Genomic DNA, 21,112 nt, shown 5'->3' with positions numbered 1-21,112 from the left:
ACTGGTTAAGGGTTAATAACAAACTCTGCCTCATCAAGCCCAACATCTTCCCATGGCCGACGTGCATGAGAGATATCCATTTTAGGGAAGGGAAGAGTACGCACACTTTTTCTTCACAGAGAAAATACCACTCTGTTACAAACATTGTGATTCACCACTGACAGTGAGGTTTAATCTAACCTATTGCAAACAGTACACCTTTTTGTGCAGAAAACATAGGAGCAAGTTCTATGAAATAGCAAGAAAGCATTTGATCGGGTAATAATTTTTTTGATGAATCAAGCCTCAAGAATATAGTGTAGTCAAGTTGTTTCACCATGTCGTGGACACAGGCAAAATTTTATTTCTCAAACAGACGAAGTAAATAACACAAGAAATAATAAAAAGGCAGTGCGAAGAAAACTATTTTACAAAATATTCTAAAAAATCAAATACATATGCTACTTCACATGTACCATGCATAACTACTCACTGGTAACCTGAAAATTACCCGATTATCTACCCTGGAGTGTTTCTTTACTATTAATTTAATGAGTAAATGGTATGCAAATAGGCCTAATGGAATGAATGAAACAATTTTGGATGCAGGCCAAGGAGTAGCAGGTGTTAAAAAATTGTGATGAAAGGTAGTTGACTGAGAACAAGGATATTTGTACCACTCAGTCAATATTCTTTCAAACTCAAGTTTTTCTACAATAGAAGAAAAACTTCATTCCTAAAAGAGAGTGCTTATGTGTGGAGGTAAAGATGGTGGCTGGAAACAAAACAGGATTGACTATTGGAGTAAAAAATTGTGACCACTGGCCTTCACTAGTCTGATGTAGTTCATTACACTGATGACAGTGCAAAAGAAGGGGTGGGGAACCGTATGCCAGCACTGTATGCAGCCAATCGCTGTCCCCCAAATGCACCTCACACCCTCACCTAGTCAAACAACGTTATCACATGCATCCTAAGCACCGTAACAAGCCTGAACCACCAAAAAAGCCCTTTCTTCAAATCACCAAACTAGGTATCTTCCTCTGGATTCTTCATGCTTGTTGTCCCTTCCGGCTCCTTTCCTCACTTTTTCCTTTTGTTTACATGTGACGTGGGCGTTTCCCTCTCTCATCTTGTAACCTTGCCCCCTACCCTGAACTAGACCCTTTTGCCTGTCATAGGGCAAATCTCGGCAGCAGCACTCGTCGACTCAAGCTATGTATGAATTTTGCGATAACCTCTCTATCTAGGATATTAGTTCCACATTTACTTCACTATGATGGAGCAAAGGAAATATTGCTTTCTATCTACGGCTGTACCGTTTGTACCATACCTTACTCTTTTACATCATTCATTCATATTCTCAGTGAGAACTGCCTTTCTTTTTCCACAAAAATTATTGGCACGAATTATTTGTAAGCAAAAACTTCCACATAATCGTCCATTAATTATATATTTTACACAACATATTTTCAATCTCAGCAACTCAGCTATGCATTGACAATAAAAAAATCAACCTGAAAGAGTTCATTATCCTGTACATAATTCCCCTTAATTGAATACCAAACATTTCAGCAGAATACAAACTGAATCCATCAATTTTGAAGTGTGTAATTGTAAAAAAATTGCCTTGCGAAGAAGAAAGATAAGATACACACAAGTCCAATAAAGCAGGTTTACGAGATCATTCAAATCAATCATAAATGTTCTGCTTTTATGAAAATAAGAGAGAGAGAAATATCTCTCTATGGTTAGTACAACATAAGGCTTGGGTTCACATTGGTTTTGCATGCCACTTCATATATGGTCTATCATTTGATCATGTTATCAAAAGAGGAGAAATTTTGGGCATGTTCAAAGATTTAGTTTCACCTTCTCTCACATAATTTTGACTAGAGCGGCATCCTAATATTATGAACCTCAACTAACTTAATTAAGCCGGTAATTTACTCAATATTATTTCTCCCACAGCTCTGCTCCAATGACTGAACCAAGCATCGGTGGACATATTGAAGAACTGGAAATTATTTCTGTAACTGGTACATCAGTATGGAGGCAGAACGAGCAAAACCGAACAGAAATAATGGAGACTCATCACTAAATGTTAACCGAGAAGCTAAATTTCATGAAACCAGTGGGATGGAGGATGTGAGTGGTGACAGAAAATACTGCTGTGTGTGGTGATTCAACTTACCTGCATAAACAATATGTCAGCTATGTCATTTATGATGGACTAGTTGTAATGGCAAATTGTGCAAACAGAGGAAATGTTGCACAAAAAAATGTGAATCTGTGCCAAAGTTTATTACAAATACAATGTGTGTTCCACTTATATTCCACACTATAAAAACATGATATTGTAACGAAATACCAGAAATAATTAATGGCATTTAAAATGCTATTCTCCAAATAATATAATTTTTACGGCAAAATTATTCATCCATTCCAAAATAAAGAAAAGCTGTAGAAATAATCAGCATTTATACCTGTTCTAAGGTCAATAACCTGTGCAGTAGCAATCTGTTGTACTTCATTTTTAATTTCATTTCAAAGACAGTTATAAAACAGTAAATTAATTTACCAATCCAAATTTATACATGATTACCATGAACAAGGATATCTAGTGCTCAACTCACTCTTGCCTTGAATTTAATTTTGATATGTGATTAATAAATACATATTCAGCTAATTAATGACACAATGGTATATGAATAAAAAATTAGCAGAACATAATATCTGGATGAAAAAACCCAATTTATACGTAAGCCTTCATTTTCCTCAGGATGAGGTCAGATCAATAGATTTTATCACTATGCACAAAAAATTTTAAAAATTATACATGAATACACTATGGTCAGACTCACTATCTTAAGGCATGCCATAGATATTTAACAATTAGAGAAAAAAACATAACTTCCAAATGTGTGAAAAGACATTCACAACTGCAATGAGGTGTTGCGTACTAGTCAGGATCTAAATAAAATTTTAATGCTACTTAGAAGCATATCACAAGTCCAACACCAAGAATCATAAATCTAATTTAAAACATTAAAATTGATAGCCAACAATAAATGTTTGATTCAAAGATATTTTAAAAGGCACATTTCACTAACCAGAATAGCAATAAAAAGTTATTTTTAATTTTTAAGTCTTTGAAAGTCAATAAGACAATCACAAAAAAATCACCATGTACATATTATAATTATCACTACTTAAAATGTGACTTTCTGGTGAGATTAACAAACAAGACAAATATTGTCTAAGCATTAAAGGATTAAAAAAAGATGTCAAAAGGTTACACAAAAAATTACAGGCCCCATGAACATGCAGTGTATACATTATGTGACTACATAAATTCATATGTAAATATTTTTTATTTATAGAACTAGAAAAACACAACTTCAAAAGATAGCATTACCTAGGTGTAAACTAGATAATTCTTAACACATGAACACATTCAAACCCGGAAGATAAAGAGGAATGTGGACCAAGAGTTTGGTGTCTCATGAAAGCCATTAAAATTCATCTTACTTAGGCTGCTGTGCCAAATCCATCAAATGCTTACTCAGATCACTTCAAAAAATTTACAATTTGTGCAAAAAGTAATTGAAAAAAGCTGAAAGTGGACTGGTGCTTCAGAAAAAAACAGTAAAAATCTATGTTATCCATAGGTGATAAAAATCAGTCTTGAATTGATTAATATAAAAATCTTCAATTAAGTAATGCTTCTATAGTTAATCCAAGTATTTTCTCATATTTTTCAATATTAATGGCACTATAACAAGAGAAAGCATACTGGAATTACCATTGACTAATAAGCAGTAGATTTAGAGAGCAAAATCTTATGTTATACAGTCAATTAACTATTCCTGTATAATCCAGCACATTAAAACTACAATCAATGTAGCAATGCCTGAGAATACAATAGGTACACACAGGTAGCAGAAGACCATGGCTAACTTAATAATGAGCCATAAATCTTGCGATTAATCACAAAACGTGACCACACACTCCAAAACATACATATTCTCTCCTAATATCATTTCAGACATCTGAGCTCACTTTATGCACACAAAAGGCCAACACAGAACATGCCATTGATCAAACACACAACACACGCACACAGTAATGCTCATGTTGTCTTCACGGGGGGACGGAGGCTTAATAGGTAACTTAAGCATTATGGCATACTGCGACTAAAATTATTGTCCAGAGTAGTCAATGTAACAGTACATTAGAAATATACACATTAGACCAAGGCTCTCTTGATAGAAATAAAGCTCATTTAATACTAGAGTATTTTTTTCTAGGTAGATATTTTTGAAAATGTACATTTCCACATTTCACGTCACAGACGTGCTGCAACACCATATTTTAGGTCTTAAATTTTTTTACTGCCACAAAGTATCCATAGGAATGAAGGGCAGTATGCCAAAAAAGCTCTATAATACTAAAACTCACATCTTGTTAAACCCGACACATTTGTGGACCAGGACAGTACTTCCAGTCTCATGCACTATAGGCTGTGTCCAATGAAAACCGAGACTGAGCCAATGGTGTGATGTCTCCCCTATCATCCAGGGAGAATGCAGAGCCAGCAAGAGTTAATGATGAGCGCAAAGATGGGGTCACTTCTTCCTCAGCTGCCAAGGGGGCTTGCTTCGTTCCCTCCTTTAGACACACATCTTCAAGCTCACCATCATTTAACTCCAACCTGGATTTAAGCAAAAGAAATTTGATAGGATAAATATTCCCCTTCTTTGACATTAACCCTTCCGCGTCAGGTGGAGCCGACGGGTATTTTCATACTCAGAAGACCTAACATCGGGTGTTGCTTTCAAGGATTTTGTAAGTACGTAAACGACCGGACATTGGGTCTAGCCGACGTGAGGGAAGGGAAGTGACTGCTGAGGTAGCAATTGCCGGATGCATTCGGGCCCAGCCTGAGACCCAGCTTAGCAAGACCTTAGGGCCACTCCTTGGCAATGAACCCCGACCCTCTCACTCATTTATTATCATCCTCATCATAGGAATCCATTGCGTAGAGGTTATATTGGCAATGCCTTTTTATAATGATATATTTTGTTGGGTACTACAATTTTTTAATACTTGGAAATGAATTCAATTTTTTCTGTAGCTAAGCAATTTTTAAACAAAATTTTAGCATTAAAAATAACGGACTCCTGGACTTATAGTCTTATAACCTTATGTTCACAAACTTTTTTGTTATTAATTCCTTTAACAGAGTAAAATATTGAAAATCAAATGCAATATTTGGTTGAAAAAAAAAACTGGTAACATAAATTGACCGTGGATTCATAGATAGAGTTTGATGGCATGAGGGAGGAAAATACCAGGGTAACTCCACCCCAAAAAAAGGAGCTCCCTCCAGAGAGGTTTCACATATTCTCATGCTACTCGCAGCAAGGAAAACTTTTTCTATTGTAGGCACCGGCAGGAAAGGGTTAACAGACATTTAATGACTTCAAGACATCTCAGGCAGTTACAAACGATGAAGTCACACTTGGCTGCTAATTTAGCTGATTGCTTTTAGATAATGCTAGGCAAAAACAAATACAAAAATTTACTCAGAGAATCGCCATTTCATGAAATAGCAGTTAGTGCCACTGATCATGATCGAAAACAATAAATTCTTATGTGCATATTCTCTGTAGCACAAGAAAGATTCCATTATATGTACACTCATCCATCTCTAATATGACTTATAATTCTTATCTATTCTATTATCATCTCAAGAAAGGATAAGATACTGACAACTTGAAGAATGATAACAGTCATTACTTTAGAACCACCTCTATCCCTGAATGGTACTAATAATGTTTTGAAGCTTCAATTTTGGAAAAAGTCAAACAAGTCTAATGCAAACATTTGAGGCATCATTTTTCCACCAGCAAAAGTTATTCTAGAGTTTACAAGAGTAACTGTGGTGATAAGAACTTCAATTGTTTCCACTAACTTATTTTTTGCAATGGGGAACTTGCATGGATCGTCAATTGCTCTAAAAACTATTTTTAATAAGTAAAATGGATACATTAGCTCGCAAAAATACCTTAAGTTACTACATTCATCATCAAAAGAAATAACAAAATTGACTTTAAAATCGAGAAAAATTTCTCTGAGCCGACCACTATGCGAAGCCACCCGAGCATTCCCGAGGCCAGGCGTGACGTCTAAGGTGCCTGAACAACCGTAGGGAGTTGGGAAATGTGCTGAGCGCATGCTGTAAAATTTGTTTTGAGGGAGTATTTAGCCGCTCATCGTCACTTTATTTTGTTCTGTTATTCTTGGGCAAGTTTTCCTATTGCTATTGTGCCACGGTTATTACTTGGGATATTAATAATGCAACATCGGGATAATAAAGTACAAGCGTTTCACTTCATATGTTTTAGTTATCAGAAAAATGGATGATAACATTGCCGCTTGTTTGAATAGTAAACCTGAAATTCAACTACATCTACATAATACCCCGCAAGCCACCTAAAAGGTGTGTGGCAGGGGGTGTTACACCAGCCTTTTTTTAGGTTAGGGCACCAGCCTTTTTTTAGGATACCAAAAATTGATGACACGACCCTCATGGAATTTGTTATGACAAATTATTGCCATACGTCGGCGGAAAATCAAGATGTAATAGAAACTTGTAATACTGGAGGAGAACGATCGCAAGCTTACGAGCTGTGCTGTTGAATTTGGCAATGCCGTATTAGTGGAGAAGGTCCGTCCTATCCGTCCTACGGTATGAATTCACAGTAAAACAGTCTGCACACAATCCACATGTGAGATCGCGAATCAGTTCCGCTGCCAACACACACACACACAAGCTACAACCTATTTCAATAATATAGGTAAATCCATTAACAATATGCTAGCATATACCATAAAAATATAGTGGATAATAGGCAAATACAATTATCAAAAACTGAAAGTCACTACCATTCTTATATTCATCACGTACAACTTACAATAACAGAGCCCATTATGATGAAAACAACTATTTATTCACTGATTTAAAGCCTTAAATTAGCCCACGCAAGTGACAAAGGTGACTTTTCTCACTCCTATTCGTTGAAATAATAGAATAAGAAACTTCACACACAGTTTTGATCTTAATAGCTTGATGGTGAAATGTCATATCTATGGTGAACAACGGAGGTGAACATGCCACTGACAGTTTTTACACTACTGTTAGACATTTATCGATAGCGTAATAGCACTTTTTACAATTCAATCACGATAGAACACTGATAACTCTTGGCCGATATTTTTCAACCTTGTCAAACTTTGTGCATTACCACCACTGGCTCAGTGATAATTAGCAGTTGCTTAACGGAAGATGCCACGTTGAAAACAACACTATTTTAGCACAAAAAATGTTCGTAGATGTCTCCAATCAGCAAGCAAAAGGTGCATTGACTGGAATTCACCTCATAATACAAGCACAGGCACTCCTAAACGACGAATTCTCCGGTACCGATGAATAAATGGATGAAGTTATTGTGTATGAAAGCATAGAAGACATTAGTAAACATCAACATTGTTCTAATTACATACTTAAAGAATGATATGCTGTCGATAACATCAACTTACAATTAACGTATCCCCCTTCCCACAGCGATGGATCAGACTCGTACAACGATGTTATTTTGGTATTATACAATTTTTGGTTTAACTGCTCGTTTTATATTTTATGCCCTCACTCAGATATTAATATTATAAATAATACACAAAATGAGGGCTTCCGAGCCTCTAACGTCGGATATTTAGCTTTAAATAGAAAATCATCAACACGTCTCACAAACGAAGCTCTCACAACTGCTGGCAACTATTACTAACAATCACAACAATTGCTTTGTATGATGTTTAGGCACCTATGACTTCATCGAGGCTTTGTTGGCAGTGGCTTGGGGGTGAGGGAGTTTTTGGAATGCTTTAAAATTCCTTATATTTATCATTGCATATCTTGCAAAGGAAAACTCAGATTTACATGCTGTTTTCATTGTTGAATTCAGAAAATAATTTTCTGACCGCCTGAGAAATAAAAAAAATTCATGCAAGTTCCCCATTGATAAACTTGCAAAGATAATATTTATTACTTTTCCCAGGTTTACTTTTGAAGTGAGAAGGGGAAATATTAACCCTATCATCAGCACTTATCGTGTAATCACTTAATTGATGCCTTTCTAAAAGAAAATGAATATATACATTAACCTAACATGATAATCACCACCAGGTCATTATAGATTAAATTAAATCAATCCCAACATTTTAAAAAATATCAACTGATATGGGTTTTTTAATGTTGTTCTGAAACTTCCTCTGGACATTTGCGTGATTCCAGAAATCTGTGAGCTATGTCATCCTCAAATTAACGTTTTAGATGTGATCCCAGGGTATCATGCCAATGGAAATTCTTACGGAAGCTCTTGATAATTTGGACAATAAGGTATTTTATGTTAATGTTGAATTAGCATTAATTTTTCACTGGAGTCCACTGTATATCTTTCAGGGGCTCTCTATCACCCTTCATGAATAAGTACCAGTGGATAAGGCTATAATAATTCTGAAATAATTTAAACTGATACTAAACCATGTACCACATGTACTTCTCTATTTAACTCCCAAGAAATGCTGTTCGGTTGTATATTTTGTACACCAAGTCGAGCCACGCCACCTATTGGCAATGCCACAGAACTTTGGGTTTTCGATTTTTTTTTTTTTAAACTCCATGAACGGGAGTGAATTTGTGTTTTGTGCAGTTGTTCTTTGAACTTGAAGGTGATAACATCATCCTAGTACAACACCAGGAGACAGAGTCATCGGCCCGCCGGCAGCGTGAGCTGGCGATCGGTGAGTGACATGCACCAGCATGGCTCGACTGTTATCGTTGCTAAAGGAATTTATTGAGATAGTAAATTCATCGTAAATAATTAACATACAGTCCACTAAGAAATCAATCATGTTCGGAAGTGATCAAATGCATTATAACCTGCAGGTTGCAACCAAAAACCACCTAAATTTTCAATCAATTCTTGAGTGGTAGGAAAATAATGCCACAAAAATCCCTTATCCACTATGAAACTTGACTGGTTCTCCAATATTCCAACACAGCCATCAGAGATACAAATTAAAAAGTGGTTTTTGCTGATCCATAGAGCACTGCTAAGGCTACTACTACCATTTCTCAAGATACAACAATTTTTGGAGCAAATGAACAACATTCTTACATTATAGAGAAGCGCACCTTGTTAAACAAAGGCTAAGCAATTAGTAGGTTAACCGAGTCTATCATGCCCCTCAAAAAATTCCCCTCCCATCCCAGTGTATCTCGAGTTCTACACAAACATGATTTTGTCGCATCTTATGTTCCGTTAAGGTTACCCTACAGGAATTAATCAAACAGTGTACATGTTCACACGGTATTAAGATGAGCCTCCTTTACAGGTGTGCAAGCGACTTCAAATTGGGGTCAAAATGAAGAAAAAGGTGGCTTGAACACTTTCTCAAAATTCAAGTTGATATATTGGTGATCGATACAAGAACTCTACATACAGCAGACTCTCGTTAATATGAACAACGTTATTACAAAGTTCTCGTTATTTTGAAGCAATTCGTTAGTCCTGACGAAAAGGCCAACCAATCTATAATAAAAGAAATGTTATTACGAAATTACGAACCTCAGTCCCAGTCCCGCCGGTTACAAAATGAACTTTATTGCGACGTTCGGCGAAAAAGCAATGGCATTTATGTGGATATACACTACGCTACATTTTCATCAGTGATCTACACTTAAGTTCTCTTCTTGTACTGTGTCCAAGAGCGTCAATTTTGATTCTTTCTTTAGTAGGAACTTCAACATGCACACAAAATCATATGATAAGCTTCATTTCCATGGAATTAAGGTGGCCCACTCATTAATGCTCGTAAATTGGACATACAGTTAGTCCTCTTCCTACACACATTTGATTTACAAACTTTCAGAGATACAAAAATTTGAAAAATTCAAGCCTGCCCAAAATTTCAAATTTGGCACCTTTGGAGTTTGCCGATGCGACATGACGTGGTGCGGAGGAACTCACACTTTGGGCATAATCTGAACAAAGTATCATTTAATCCGGTGTGATCTGGTTTTTCAGTCCCATGAACTTCGTAATAAGGAGTGTCAACTGTAGCTATATACATACGTTTTAATGACAGCTAATATGCATAGGTAGCAAGACATTTTAATTTTAATCTAATCATAATTTCTCTAAATGAAAAACCCTCTTTTCTCCTAAATTTCCATAAGAAAAATTAACAGTGATTACTATATTGGGGTATAGGATTAATGAGCAACCTAAACATCTAGTCCGGTAGTGTCCGAAAATATCCACAGGGAAGAATGACGCCTCGGTAGCTTAACTGGCTAAAGCACTCGACCGGAAATCGGGGGATCCGGGTTCGGATCCCGGTCAAGGCGAATGATTTTTTCTCTGTGGATCTTTCGCACCTGAACATTAATTAAAGCATAGAGGACAAAAAAGCTTAAGTTTGACAAAAGTGGTTGGATTCAAATTACCCCTACGCTATCACATGTACAGCAACACTTCTATCTTCCCAGAGTTGAATGATCATGGCCACAATTGGGAGCCAAGAAATTGCGTAGTCATTAAAGAAGGTATAACTATGTTGAGCAACTATCAGTGAATATATTCGAAGACGAGAAATACAAAGATGGGTTTAAGAAGGAAGAGTACCGGTCCTTTGGTGGATTAACATTCTTCTCCTCCCCCTTGAGGATTGCTTAGGACATTTGAAATACTGGTTTCAAAGATACTTTTCCTTCTAACCTTAATTGGCACTTAAATTTCCTTCCTTAAGACATACCACTTAAACAACGTACTGAAATTGCAAAGTTCATTTCATGCTTTCAAAATAGAAAATAAGAAGCACCACTAAATCTCAACTAATTTTCAACCAATTTACCTCCTCACTGCTCTTCGACATGCCGTAGTGGACGCAGGACAATCCTAGGATCGGCCTCCAGCATTCGCTCACTTTCTTCAACACTGAAAACACATGCACATGTTATTACAAAAAAACCATGCCAGTTAGTTATTATCAAACAGATAGGAAATTAGAAATTCTAAAATATTTAGCAAAAATTTTAGATGCCTTGGAAACTTCACAGCAAATGTTCTTAGTTAAAGAGCTGGGGTGCAATAACTAGTATAATTTTATATAGTAAAACTGCATGACTAAAAACAATTACAGGTTTAATGTTTATCACTTCTCAGTGCTACAGTTGAGAACATGGTATAGTATTTGGAGGAGGCAACCGACAGCAGAGGTCATTTGCACCATGAGGGAAGGGTACGTAAGGAAGGGTGGAGAGAAACCCGACGTCGGCATTAGCCTGCTCTTAATGAAAGGCACCAAAGGGACCACTGCTTAACGTCCCATCCGACGGACGGAGTGTTGCGTTTGAAATGTCCTCCACACAACATTCAAGCAGGGATCAGGCAATCTCTGAAAAATCTCTGCCACCGCTGGGATTTGAACCAGAGCCCTCAGGGTGGGAAGCCAACAATCTAGCCACCACACCAACTCGATTCCCCACTTGAGAACATTACAAATCAATTATTTCACACATTTTTATCTGGACATAATACTGTCCAATACAAGTGAATTGCAAAGGACACACATTTTAATTAATCCATTTTCTCTGAATGTTAACCCTCAAGATGTAACAGTGGCGAGTCGTGAGCCGAGTTCAACACTGTATGAATTTTCTAATTAACTTATTAACTAAGCATCTAATCAGAGCATCTAATCAGCTGGCTCTGGTCAAATCTCCCAAATTCATCATTTTAAAATATTACAACAGCTTCACATTCACCCCACAAGATTTATTGTACCCACAAAACTCATACCAAGTATGATAGAGGCAAAACTGGACCTGCAACTGTTTCGAATGAATACCAACCTCTACCATTGGATACCTCTATACACGACAACAATTTTCCATCTAGTTTCTACACAACTGGGAACACATTTCCACATAAAAATCATAAATGGTCCCTGCAATGAAAATCTCTTATAAGCGCTAAAACACCAATGAAAAGACCCTTTGTCTTAATCAAGTTACGAGTTCAATCAAGTTCTTCTGCCATTACTACCTAGATCTTGACTAAGGGTTTCAGGAGCATCTCATCTCAGAGAATGGTCTATTCTACTGCTCCTTTGAAAAATGAAAATGATTCTTCAACCACCTGAGTTCATGTGTACTAGATAACACACAATGGAACTACATAAAGACTTGAATTAATAACACTTTCGTATTGACCACTGTAAACGGCTAAAATTTGTGATTCACAGTGAGTTTTAATGTATAGCATGGGGTCAATTTAATATCTTTTATGCCCTCAGGGTTGTCTGTTTGGAACTGATTCCAAGAATTGGTTCAATTAATTCACACACATTTGTTTCATCCCCAATTTTTCAAAGTCTAGGGCCACTTCACAATCAATTACCCAGTTTTTTCCAGCAAAATACAGCCCACTCCTGATTATCCGGGCTAATGATGGGATGAACCATCAGAAAGCATAGGTAACCCAAACTTACACTTTAATATCTTGTAATGTTCATAATTTACATAAAATGAACATTATATTATATTCATGCAGTTATTCTGTTATTTGAGAGTACTTCCCGGACTCATTGAGAGCTTTCTTTGCCAGTTTGCGATCTTTTTAGCACTCGTATTATTAATGCTCCATGTAAGGCCTGGTTTCAAAAACCACACATCCATGGCTTAGTGATCATGGACACAAAAAAGTGGTTAGCACAAATGCTTCAAAACCACTGCTCGACATCAAAAACTACACTGTCAGGTACCATGCCATGTAGTCGCCTCTCACACAAGTTGTCCAAGTTGCAACTGCCCTGGGACGGATATCCGTGATCACAGAGCACAGTCGCATGCTGCAAGGCTTGTAAAACAGGAACATGGTGCTCCCGTGAATGTAGCTAGCGTGTGATAGCTTCAGTTTTACGAAGGGGATTATAACGGAAACAAAAAGACCGGTTTATCCTAACATTAATGCAGTGATTCCGGTGATTTTACGTCCCATTTTTTTTTATAAAGATCGCGGAAAATATTGAGCGAGAGTGAAAATCATGCATGGATAATCCACAACACGGATATACTGCAGCCGGATAATCGGGAGTCTGCCATATAGTGAACACACATTTAAGCATCACATACCAGACACATTAACAGAAAAGGAATAAAATGTGATTTTAAGGGAAATTGCACGGTGGCATTTATCAAAGCTAAGTAATTAAGTAAAGTGACTTACTATTCGACAATTGCTTCTCCACAATACAGAAAGACCCCATTTAATTGTTTTAAAAACAAATCAAAGTTGTAGTAAAATAGTGTTCTGGGATTTAAATGATAGGGAAAAATCCAAATAATATATTATCGATATTAACTACATACTTCTGACAAGACTCTTCAGCTTACCCAAATTGCATTTTAAAAATTATCCTATTTGACCTGTAGTATCAATTCTAAGGACTCCATAAGATACATTAGATTGCAAAGTGAATCGCTCTTTAGAAATTATTCCAAGTCTTCACCTTAAACCAATTTTAACAATTTACTGCTTTTTTAGTGGGATAACCATTTTAGACCCACAACTGATGTGGGGATTTCTATATTGACCATTTTAAATTCATTGAGTCGGTCATAATTTTGAATAAATGATAGGATTCATTGGTTTCTTATCAAAGTAATTAATTGTATGAAAGATCTTTCCCCAAATAGACCACTGTTAGGGATGAAATATGATTTGATGCTTTCCCAGCGAATGATGTAGGTAAACTCTTCTCGGGGTTCAACAAAGTTTATCCCTGAGGATGAGCCCCGAGTCGGAGCTTGAAATGTTGGCCATTATGGAAAAATTAACCCGGTGGGAATCCCAAGAAGAGTTTACCCACACTGCAAGGGATGTTGGAATTATGCTTGTAGCAGAGGGATGAATCCTCCTTTTTGGGGGGTATTCCCTGGGTACCATAATGTTCAAATCCTTTTTAATTTTGTGTACCTACTTTTCACTCCGAAAGGATTCGAGCCATGGGAGGGGGAGAAGCGAGCGGGGAGGGGACGGGATCGGCCTGCCGTTCTTGTATCTGCGATGCTGTATGGGTGTAGGAATGTTTTCTTCGTGGGCGCAGACTCAATTTTGGCATTTTGAGGCTAAATGGTGGCAGATACGTCAAAATGCACAAACTTTTTGCCCTAAAAGAACAGTAACTTGGCAAAATCTATAGAGAATGACCATAAAATATTATATATTCTGAATTGTGACCCTTCCCCCCTAAATTGCATTTGAGCGAGGGTCAGGGGTTCACGTAGAGGTCTCAAATTTTTCAGGCCTTATTTTTGATCAGTCCCATAACTTTTTTCTGTGGGCCAGATGGATTTGAAAAAAATCGATTTTTCCGCTCCACCCTAATACCCATGATGATTTTGTACAACAGAATTCACATGTCTACTCCTCGAACTTTTCTGACATGAGAGGAATGGAAATGGATTGAAGTTTTCAATGTGCGCGTCACACACCCACAATTACTATCTATCTGAGGAGATCTGCAGTTTTATGAAAAATGCGTCGCACATGAATGATAATTGTTTATTTCCCTCCTTGATACACGAGTGCTACTTTTTCATTCATTCTCCTCCAACCATTAACAATAGGATTTCTACCAAAACCTTTTATCTAAATTCACTCATTCTGCAGTAGAGAGAATCTACATTTTGTTTAAAAGAATTTCTTCAGGGGCCGTTTTCCCAACTCTTTCCTGCACAGAAGTTTGTCCTTTTTGGAAAAACCACAAGTGAAATAGCCAATTGCTTCTAGCACAGGAGCCTTGCAATAGTTTTTGTTTCCGATATGTTTGCCCTTCCCTTCTCACAAGTAAACGTTTTCAAAAATTTTTTTAACCCTTCCTTATAGCCTGTGTCTGAAATCTGGAAACGAGATAAGCAGTTCCAAGAGAAGAGTGAAAGGCCACCCTGCACTACATTCTTGAGTGGGTCATTAGGGGGTGACCCCTACAGCAAAGCCCACAGTCTGAAGGGCCTCTTGCCGCATGGGTCATGCAGACTAGTCAAAGATTGTTCATGAAGTAAATGCCAAGTACTTTTTCCAAAATTCTCGTGTTCTCTGTACTTATACAGCTAAGGTAACTAATATTATATTTAAGGGTTAAAATTAAATCGATTAATATTTATGGCAAAGCATTTGAATTGGAATTACCTCCGATCGGAGGATTTGATTTGATTACCAATAAGTTTATGTTAATGGTTGTGAAAATGACATGGAATTTAAGACAGGTGCACGTTGAAAAATATAGAGGGACAAAATATTGATGTTGCAGTCCAACTGTAAAAATGTTGAGCCATTTTCTGTCCATCTCATCAAGATTACCTTCTCAAATTATCTACCTTTGCGATTTTCGGACAAGAGCCTTTTTGAATGTTTTGAATCTTCTTTAATCATGTTTGATCATAAATTTTATGAATATGATTGGGTTTTTTTCATTACTTGACTTTTCACTCAACAACAAATCAATCTATTCACCAGAAATATTGTTAATTTGGAATGCATCTCCTCCAAAGCATTCTAGATTATCAATCTTCTACTGTATCTGAAAAGCCAGTTTTTGATTGTCTTGCCAAAGAGAGAAGAATAAATGTAAACCTACCCTTAGTCTCTTCCCTCCCCAAAGATTTCCAAATCTATGGTAGAACTGGTAACAGGTATATGTTTATATGTTTCCAACTTTAATTGGAATAGACATTTTCCTGGTTTTGGACATCTTCACAAAATATATTAGTAAGACATACAAACAACAACTTGGTGCATCAAGAGCAATAAATAACTGAAGCAATTTCAAATATATCTATGAAACAAAAAAATCTCATCTTTACTACTGCCACAGGAACATTTTAGCACGCCAGGCTTCAAAAATTTTTTATGTAGAAGTCCTTAGGGCAAGAGTTTCTGGATACCAGATTTAGGCTGCTAAATACATGATACACAAGGGAAGGCGAATATTACCCAATCCTGGTCATCTACTTCCAAGAACTAAAGATATCACGCTATATTTAGAGCCCTACCTAAAACTAAATATTCTAATTACACTGCAGACACAAAAAGGCTGGACAGGAGATTGGTTGAACTGTACCTCCCTTCTATTAGACTTCAACTGAACTGAAAGCACAACTGACTAAATATTTGTTCAAAAATTAAAACAAAGTACATCAAGGACCACTGTTGTTACATCAAACCCCAGCATTTTCTAATTTCTCTCATTAACTTTTAGTGAGACAAGTAAACATATTTACTCATTATTCAAAAGGAGATAAAGATGAATAACCACGAAACATGCATGCTAATAACCCAGATAAATGGAGATATATTATTCCACTTTGTTATACGAACCCACCACAGCATTCCGTAACTATGAAAATTTATTTCAAGTTATTTTCCATATTCTGCATGCTGTAAAATATATGAGAAGAACTACATAAAGTATATTGCACCTGACTAGCCAATAATAGAAAAGTTTATACACCCATGCCTCGTATAGCGCAAGGGATGCGTTCCTTGGGGTCTTAGCGCTGTACGAATTTGCATTATATGAGAGCATTTTAACATTGGGAAGATAGGGAGGCGTTCCTGGTAGCACAGGTGCTGGGTATCGAATTTCCTCTAAACCATATATGTTCCTATTAATAGCCTTGGAAAACCTTATTCATATAAACTTTTGAGGTTTAAAATATCTTCAAAGATAGTAGGCACGCATTCAAAGACATTTATTCACATTAAAAAAATTCACACGTGCTTTTGAAATTCCCTACTGTTATGCGGGTGGGCTAACATCGGCTATCTCAGGGGTCACAATGCATTGCCGGCAGTTGACGAATTTTCAAACCAGTCTAAAAACAATTATTGTATTACCCAGGCCCCTTTGTCGATCATCCAAATAACAGGCTAGTGCTAGCTACATGCTTAATTAATGATCTAAATTAACTATTGTCATTCTGTTAAGGGGACAAGATAAATTACTTTGGTAGACCAGCTATCTGGACCCAATGACAAGTAATGCTTTTGGCCATTGCAGAGCAATGGATTTCCATTAATATATAAAGAAAAGAAGATTTGAAGCAAGAAATACTATTAATATGCATAAAATGATAGCAATTTTGTGTGTACTTAGCGCAAGTTCACGCTTTATCATGAGAGCGTTCAAGTTTTTTGATTAGGATACACTGCATTGCAATGTTTCCCTGAGGAATGATTTTGCGCTATATCAAAATTGCGCTATGAGAGGCATGGGTGTAATAATAAAAATATTCAAATATATCACCTAAGTATTACATCCACACATTTCACTGTCAATGAAAAAGTTAACACTTAACTACTAATATAAGAAGATACATTCTCTACATAAATAATGAAGAAAAAAGAAAACATTCAATATATTTTAAAAATGCTGCAGAACTGATTGCAATGCCTCAGTTTCTACTTTTCAATTTTTACTCTTGCAGATTTAATGTTTACACCACATCCCACTAAAGTTTGGTTTCAAGTTATCGGTTAATTACTAATGTTAACCATTATCAAAACGTATTCTTTAATTCATTTATGATTCTATCAATTAGGATCCTATTGAATCATTGACATCAGGGTATGCTATTATGAAAGTATTATATTCCCTCCAAGTATGCAAAGGGAAAATTCCTATTTTTGCTTGGTGCAATGAGCACGATTTTAAGTATTAAATGGAACATGCACGCATTTTTCACCTATCAAAGCACTAGATTTGGTTTCTATAGAAAAAATGAAAGTAGCGAAGGGTTAAGTTCACCCATCACTCGTTTCATGCCGAAATTAATTTTATTTAATTTTCCAATAATTAATTTATCAAATTATGGATTTGTCCAAGCAAATTACCATAGAATATATAAAAAAAACTGAGATATGTAAGAATAAACTCAGGAAAACTAACTCCAATGTCAAATGCAACGTAGTATTTGATAAGAAATTCAGTAGTCAACAAGACAGAAGTACTTTTTTAGAATCTCAGCCTCAGTATTGCTAATACCTACAAAATAGAGTTACTCGAACAATGTGAGAGGACTATAATCAGCCAATATGTAACTGCTATGGATTAAAAAAATGCAAATATTCCTCTCTGAATGGATACATTCAATGCAATATAGAGTAGCAAGCTTTAGAGTTAAGGTGGAATTCCATCCGTTCATTTTATATGCTTAGGGCTAACATGCAATCAATTCATTACCAACAACATGCTTCCGTCTTACTAGAAACACTGAAAAATGACTCCACCAATACAGAAAGCCAAGCAAAACTATTATCATTTACGACGACCAATCAAATGTAAAAGTAGTAAAATTTCATGACTCATTGTATCCAGAAAACTTGCCCTCCATGCATACTAAAGAGATGACACAAGACCCAGAATAAGATTTTTGAGCCTCTCTCATCTCTGGCATGCAATGTTAAGGACTGTTATGAACAAGTTAAGTACCCGCAAACGTTACCACCACCACCACCTTCACACCTTCACCACCACGGCCAGATTCTCACCATTCCTTGTTCTCGCTGCCCATCAGAGTTCTCGTCTCTTCTTCCTCCTCTTCCACGACAATGGGGGGCTGGTAGGCAATCTCAGACACCGGACCATACTGAGCCGTTAGCAGAAGATCAGTTGTTGATGGGCCCAAAGTCAGAATCTTAGAGGTACAATCACCCAGTTAAACAATTAGAATATAGAAATAAAGCCTGTATAGGCTTGTGAGTCAAAGGTCTCCATTCCAAGAAAACATTTCCATGAAGGTGAACCATCAAAGCAATAACTTCAAAAAGAATACTCTGTTCTGACTTGACTTATATTCTAACATGAAAATTTAACTGAGGGAAAAATAATCTCAAAATCATGGAAATAAAAGAGGGATAATATGATTCAAATTAAAGAACAAAACTTTGAAAATTTTCTCATCCACTCTACAAACATAAATTGAACAAGTAACAAGTATATCCCGGGAAAAGAATTAGTCAATGGTATACCATAATTTTCAAAAATCAAAAATTTACAACAAAAATTGAGCCCCAGCAAAAAGTCACATGACAGGTTTGAAAAACAAACCTAAGATGATAACTTTCTATGGTTATCATTAATCCTTCCTGAAAAGTTGAAATTGGGCTAAACAACCAACCACCAGCAACAAAAGCTTCTAAACAGAGACCCTTTTAATTAACCTACACAACCACTTTATTTAATGCGTTCCAGTACTAATTGTGCCTCCTGGAAGCATTCCGTAAGTTACATTAAACAATATTTTATTCATGAGACAGAGAAAATTGATTTCTAAGGATATGAAAATGCTTAAAGGATAACTTTTCTTATCAAAAGCAAATCTTATTTTAATCAAAATGAAACCACATTTTAACATTGGGTCAATCATGGGCAGAGTATTAAGGGACCAGGCGGAGCCTGCCACCACCCATCCCAACTCAAATGGTAATTTGTCCAAAAAAAGTAGCAAATCTATACATTCAAGTGCAATGAAAACAAAAACATCAACATTTAAAATAAATTTCAGCCTTAGGTGGTCCATAAAATGACGTTTTCATATGAGGGCATCAATTCAGGGGAGGGCATCGGAGTGTTTTCAAGTTTTTCATAGCCCCTGAACCCACAACATGATTGTTGGCTCCCCAACATTCGACTCTAAACTCCTCCCATGGGAACAATACCAACAAATGTGGATGTTAAAGAAAGGAAATTAAGGCAATGCAAAAGCAATAGTTTGAAGCAATATGATACGTGATGGAAACGTTGAATGACATACACATCCAAAATACAGAAATACCACAACAACTGAAGCTGAGCACATAATATGGGTGGAATATTTTTATAGTTCATTGCCTTTAAAAATACAAATACTTAAGTTTTCAGCTTTTACATTCTTCAGTTACTATATCTTATGCTATGATCCAGCTTAAATTGGCAAGAACTTACCTGTCCATTCTGAACTTGGTTGTCCCGCAACTGCCTTACAAGCGTTTGTTCTTTGGTCGCCAAGCACCGGAGCATAAAACGTTTTCGTTTTCTGACCATCTGAACATAGGCCATGATCATAACAATTCCGATTACCATTAGAAGAGCCCCGAAAATTGCAACTACTAAGTCGACAACAGAATGGGAGGGAGGAGATTCCGCAGGCGGTAAAGGTGATGATAATGATGGTAACGGGGGATTATCTTCAAAATTTCTAGCCTGGTTTTCATAGTCAATTGCTCCTTCCACCGCCATAATTAGGCCAGCAGCAAACGTTAACACGCCAATAGCTAAAACAAGCCATTGCAAGCATTTACCACGACTAGGCAGACTACTACTAACAGTTTGGGATAAGTATCCAGTTGGAGTCCAATCACTCTGCTGCTCGTAGCTGACCGTAGTCGGTTGATACACAGGACCACTTGCAGGCATTTTGGTTGATTACACTAAACGAGACTCACAAAATCTTCATAAATCCCTTTCTTCGAATTCTCTTAATGTCAAGTTACCCAGCGGAATGAACTTGACGTGAACACGATGTGTCGCGCACTGTTAAGCCAGGCATCAGGAGTCCATTTTGGCACGTCTCGGCAATACAAGGCCGCATGAGTCACCTGTCAAAAAAATAAATAAAATGAAAGCTGACCTTACGGATAAATGTCTCTCCTCACAGAATAAAGTTTAATATTCCTATGTAAACAAATTAACTGATTAAAAATCCAATTTGACCCGAAAGTAAATATATTACAGATTATGACCACCGGTAATGAATGATTTCGTAAGCATATTTCTTCGTCCCTCAATCCCGTGGACACAATGGTAACACTTTCTATTCAACAGGAAAAATAATATAATAGAGAGAGTTAGAAACATTACCTATTCAATCACTCCAGATACAACAAAGAAGAATTACTTCGTCTCGGAAAAGTCACACAGCAACTACGTACTTCTTACGGAAAATGGCGTTTACATTGAGACA

At 36.6% G+C, this 21,112-nt stretch overlaps 2 protein-coding genes across 6 annotated transcripts in view; one reads left to right on the top strand and one right to left on the bottom strand.

Annotated features, from left to right (window-relative positions):
- Positions 1 to 3,545, top strand: part of LOC124162194 — a 22,293-nt gene extending 18,748 nt beyond the window's left edge. For both annotated transcript variants that reach the window (XM_046538647.1, XM_046538637.1), the window contains exon 4: positions 1,951 to 3,545. In XM_046538647.1, the coding sequence (XP_046394603.1) occupies positions 1,951 to 2,080 (130 nt within the window). In that variant the 3' untranslated portion in view covers positions 2,081 to 3,545. The remainder of the gene's footprint in view (positions 1 to 1,950) is intronic.
- Positions 2,499 to 21,112, bottom strand: LOC124162208. Of its 4 annotated transcripts, XM_046538678.1 has the most exons (5): positions 21,010 to 21,112; positions 20,095 to 20,747; positions 18,660 to 18,805; positions 10,960 to 11,042; positions 4,566 to 4,693 (listed from the first exon to the last, which is right to left on the bottom strand). In XM_046538678.1, the coding sequence occupies exons 2-4, from the start codon at positions 20,563 to 20,565 to the stop codon at positions 10,964 to 10,966; spliced, it is 696 nt and encodes a 231-aa protein (XP_046394634.1). In that variant the 5' UTR covers positions 20,566 to 20,747; positions 21,010 to 21,112; the 3' UTR covers positions 4,566 to 4,693; positions 10,960 to 10,963. The 4 variants fall into 4 exon arrangements, 3 of the variants coding, with proteins under 3 accessions (XP_046394616.1, XP_046394625.1, XP_046394634.1); XM_046538660.1 differs by lacking the exon at positions 10,960 to 11,042 and having other exon boundaries at positions 2,499 to 4,693; XM_046538669.1 differs by lacking the exon at positions 10,960 to 11,042 and having other exon boundaries at positions 2,499 to 4,693; positions 18,660 to 18,757.

Source organism: Ischnura elegans, chromosome 1 (genome assembly GCF_921293095.1).
Source record: "Ischnura elegans chromosome 1, ioIscEleg1.1, whole genome shotgun sequence".
NCBI classification, from domain to species: Eukaryota; Metazoa; Arthropoda; class Insecta; order Odonata; family Coenagrionidae; genus Ischnura; species Ischnura elegans.
Note: the sequence above shows the minus strand (reverse complement) of the source record. Positions and strands in the feature narration are given on the sequence as shown.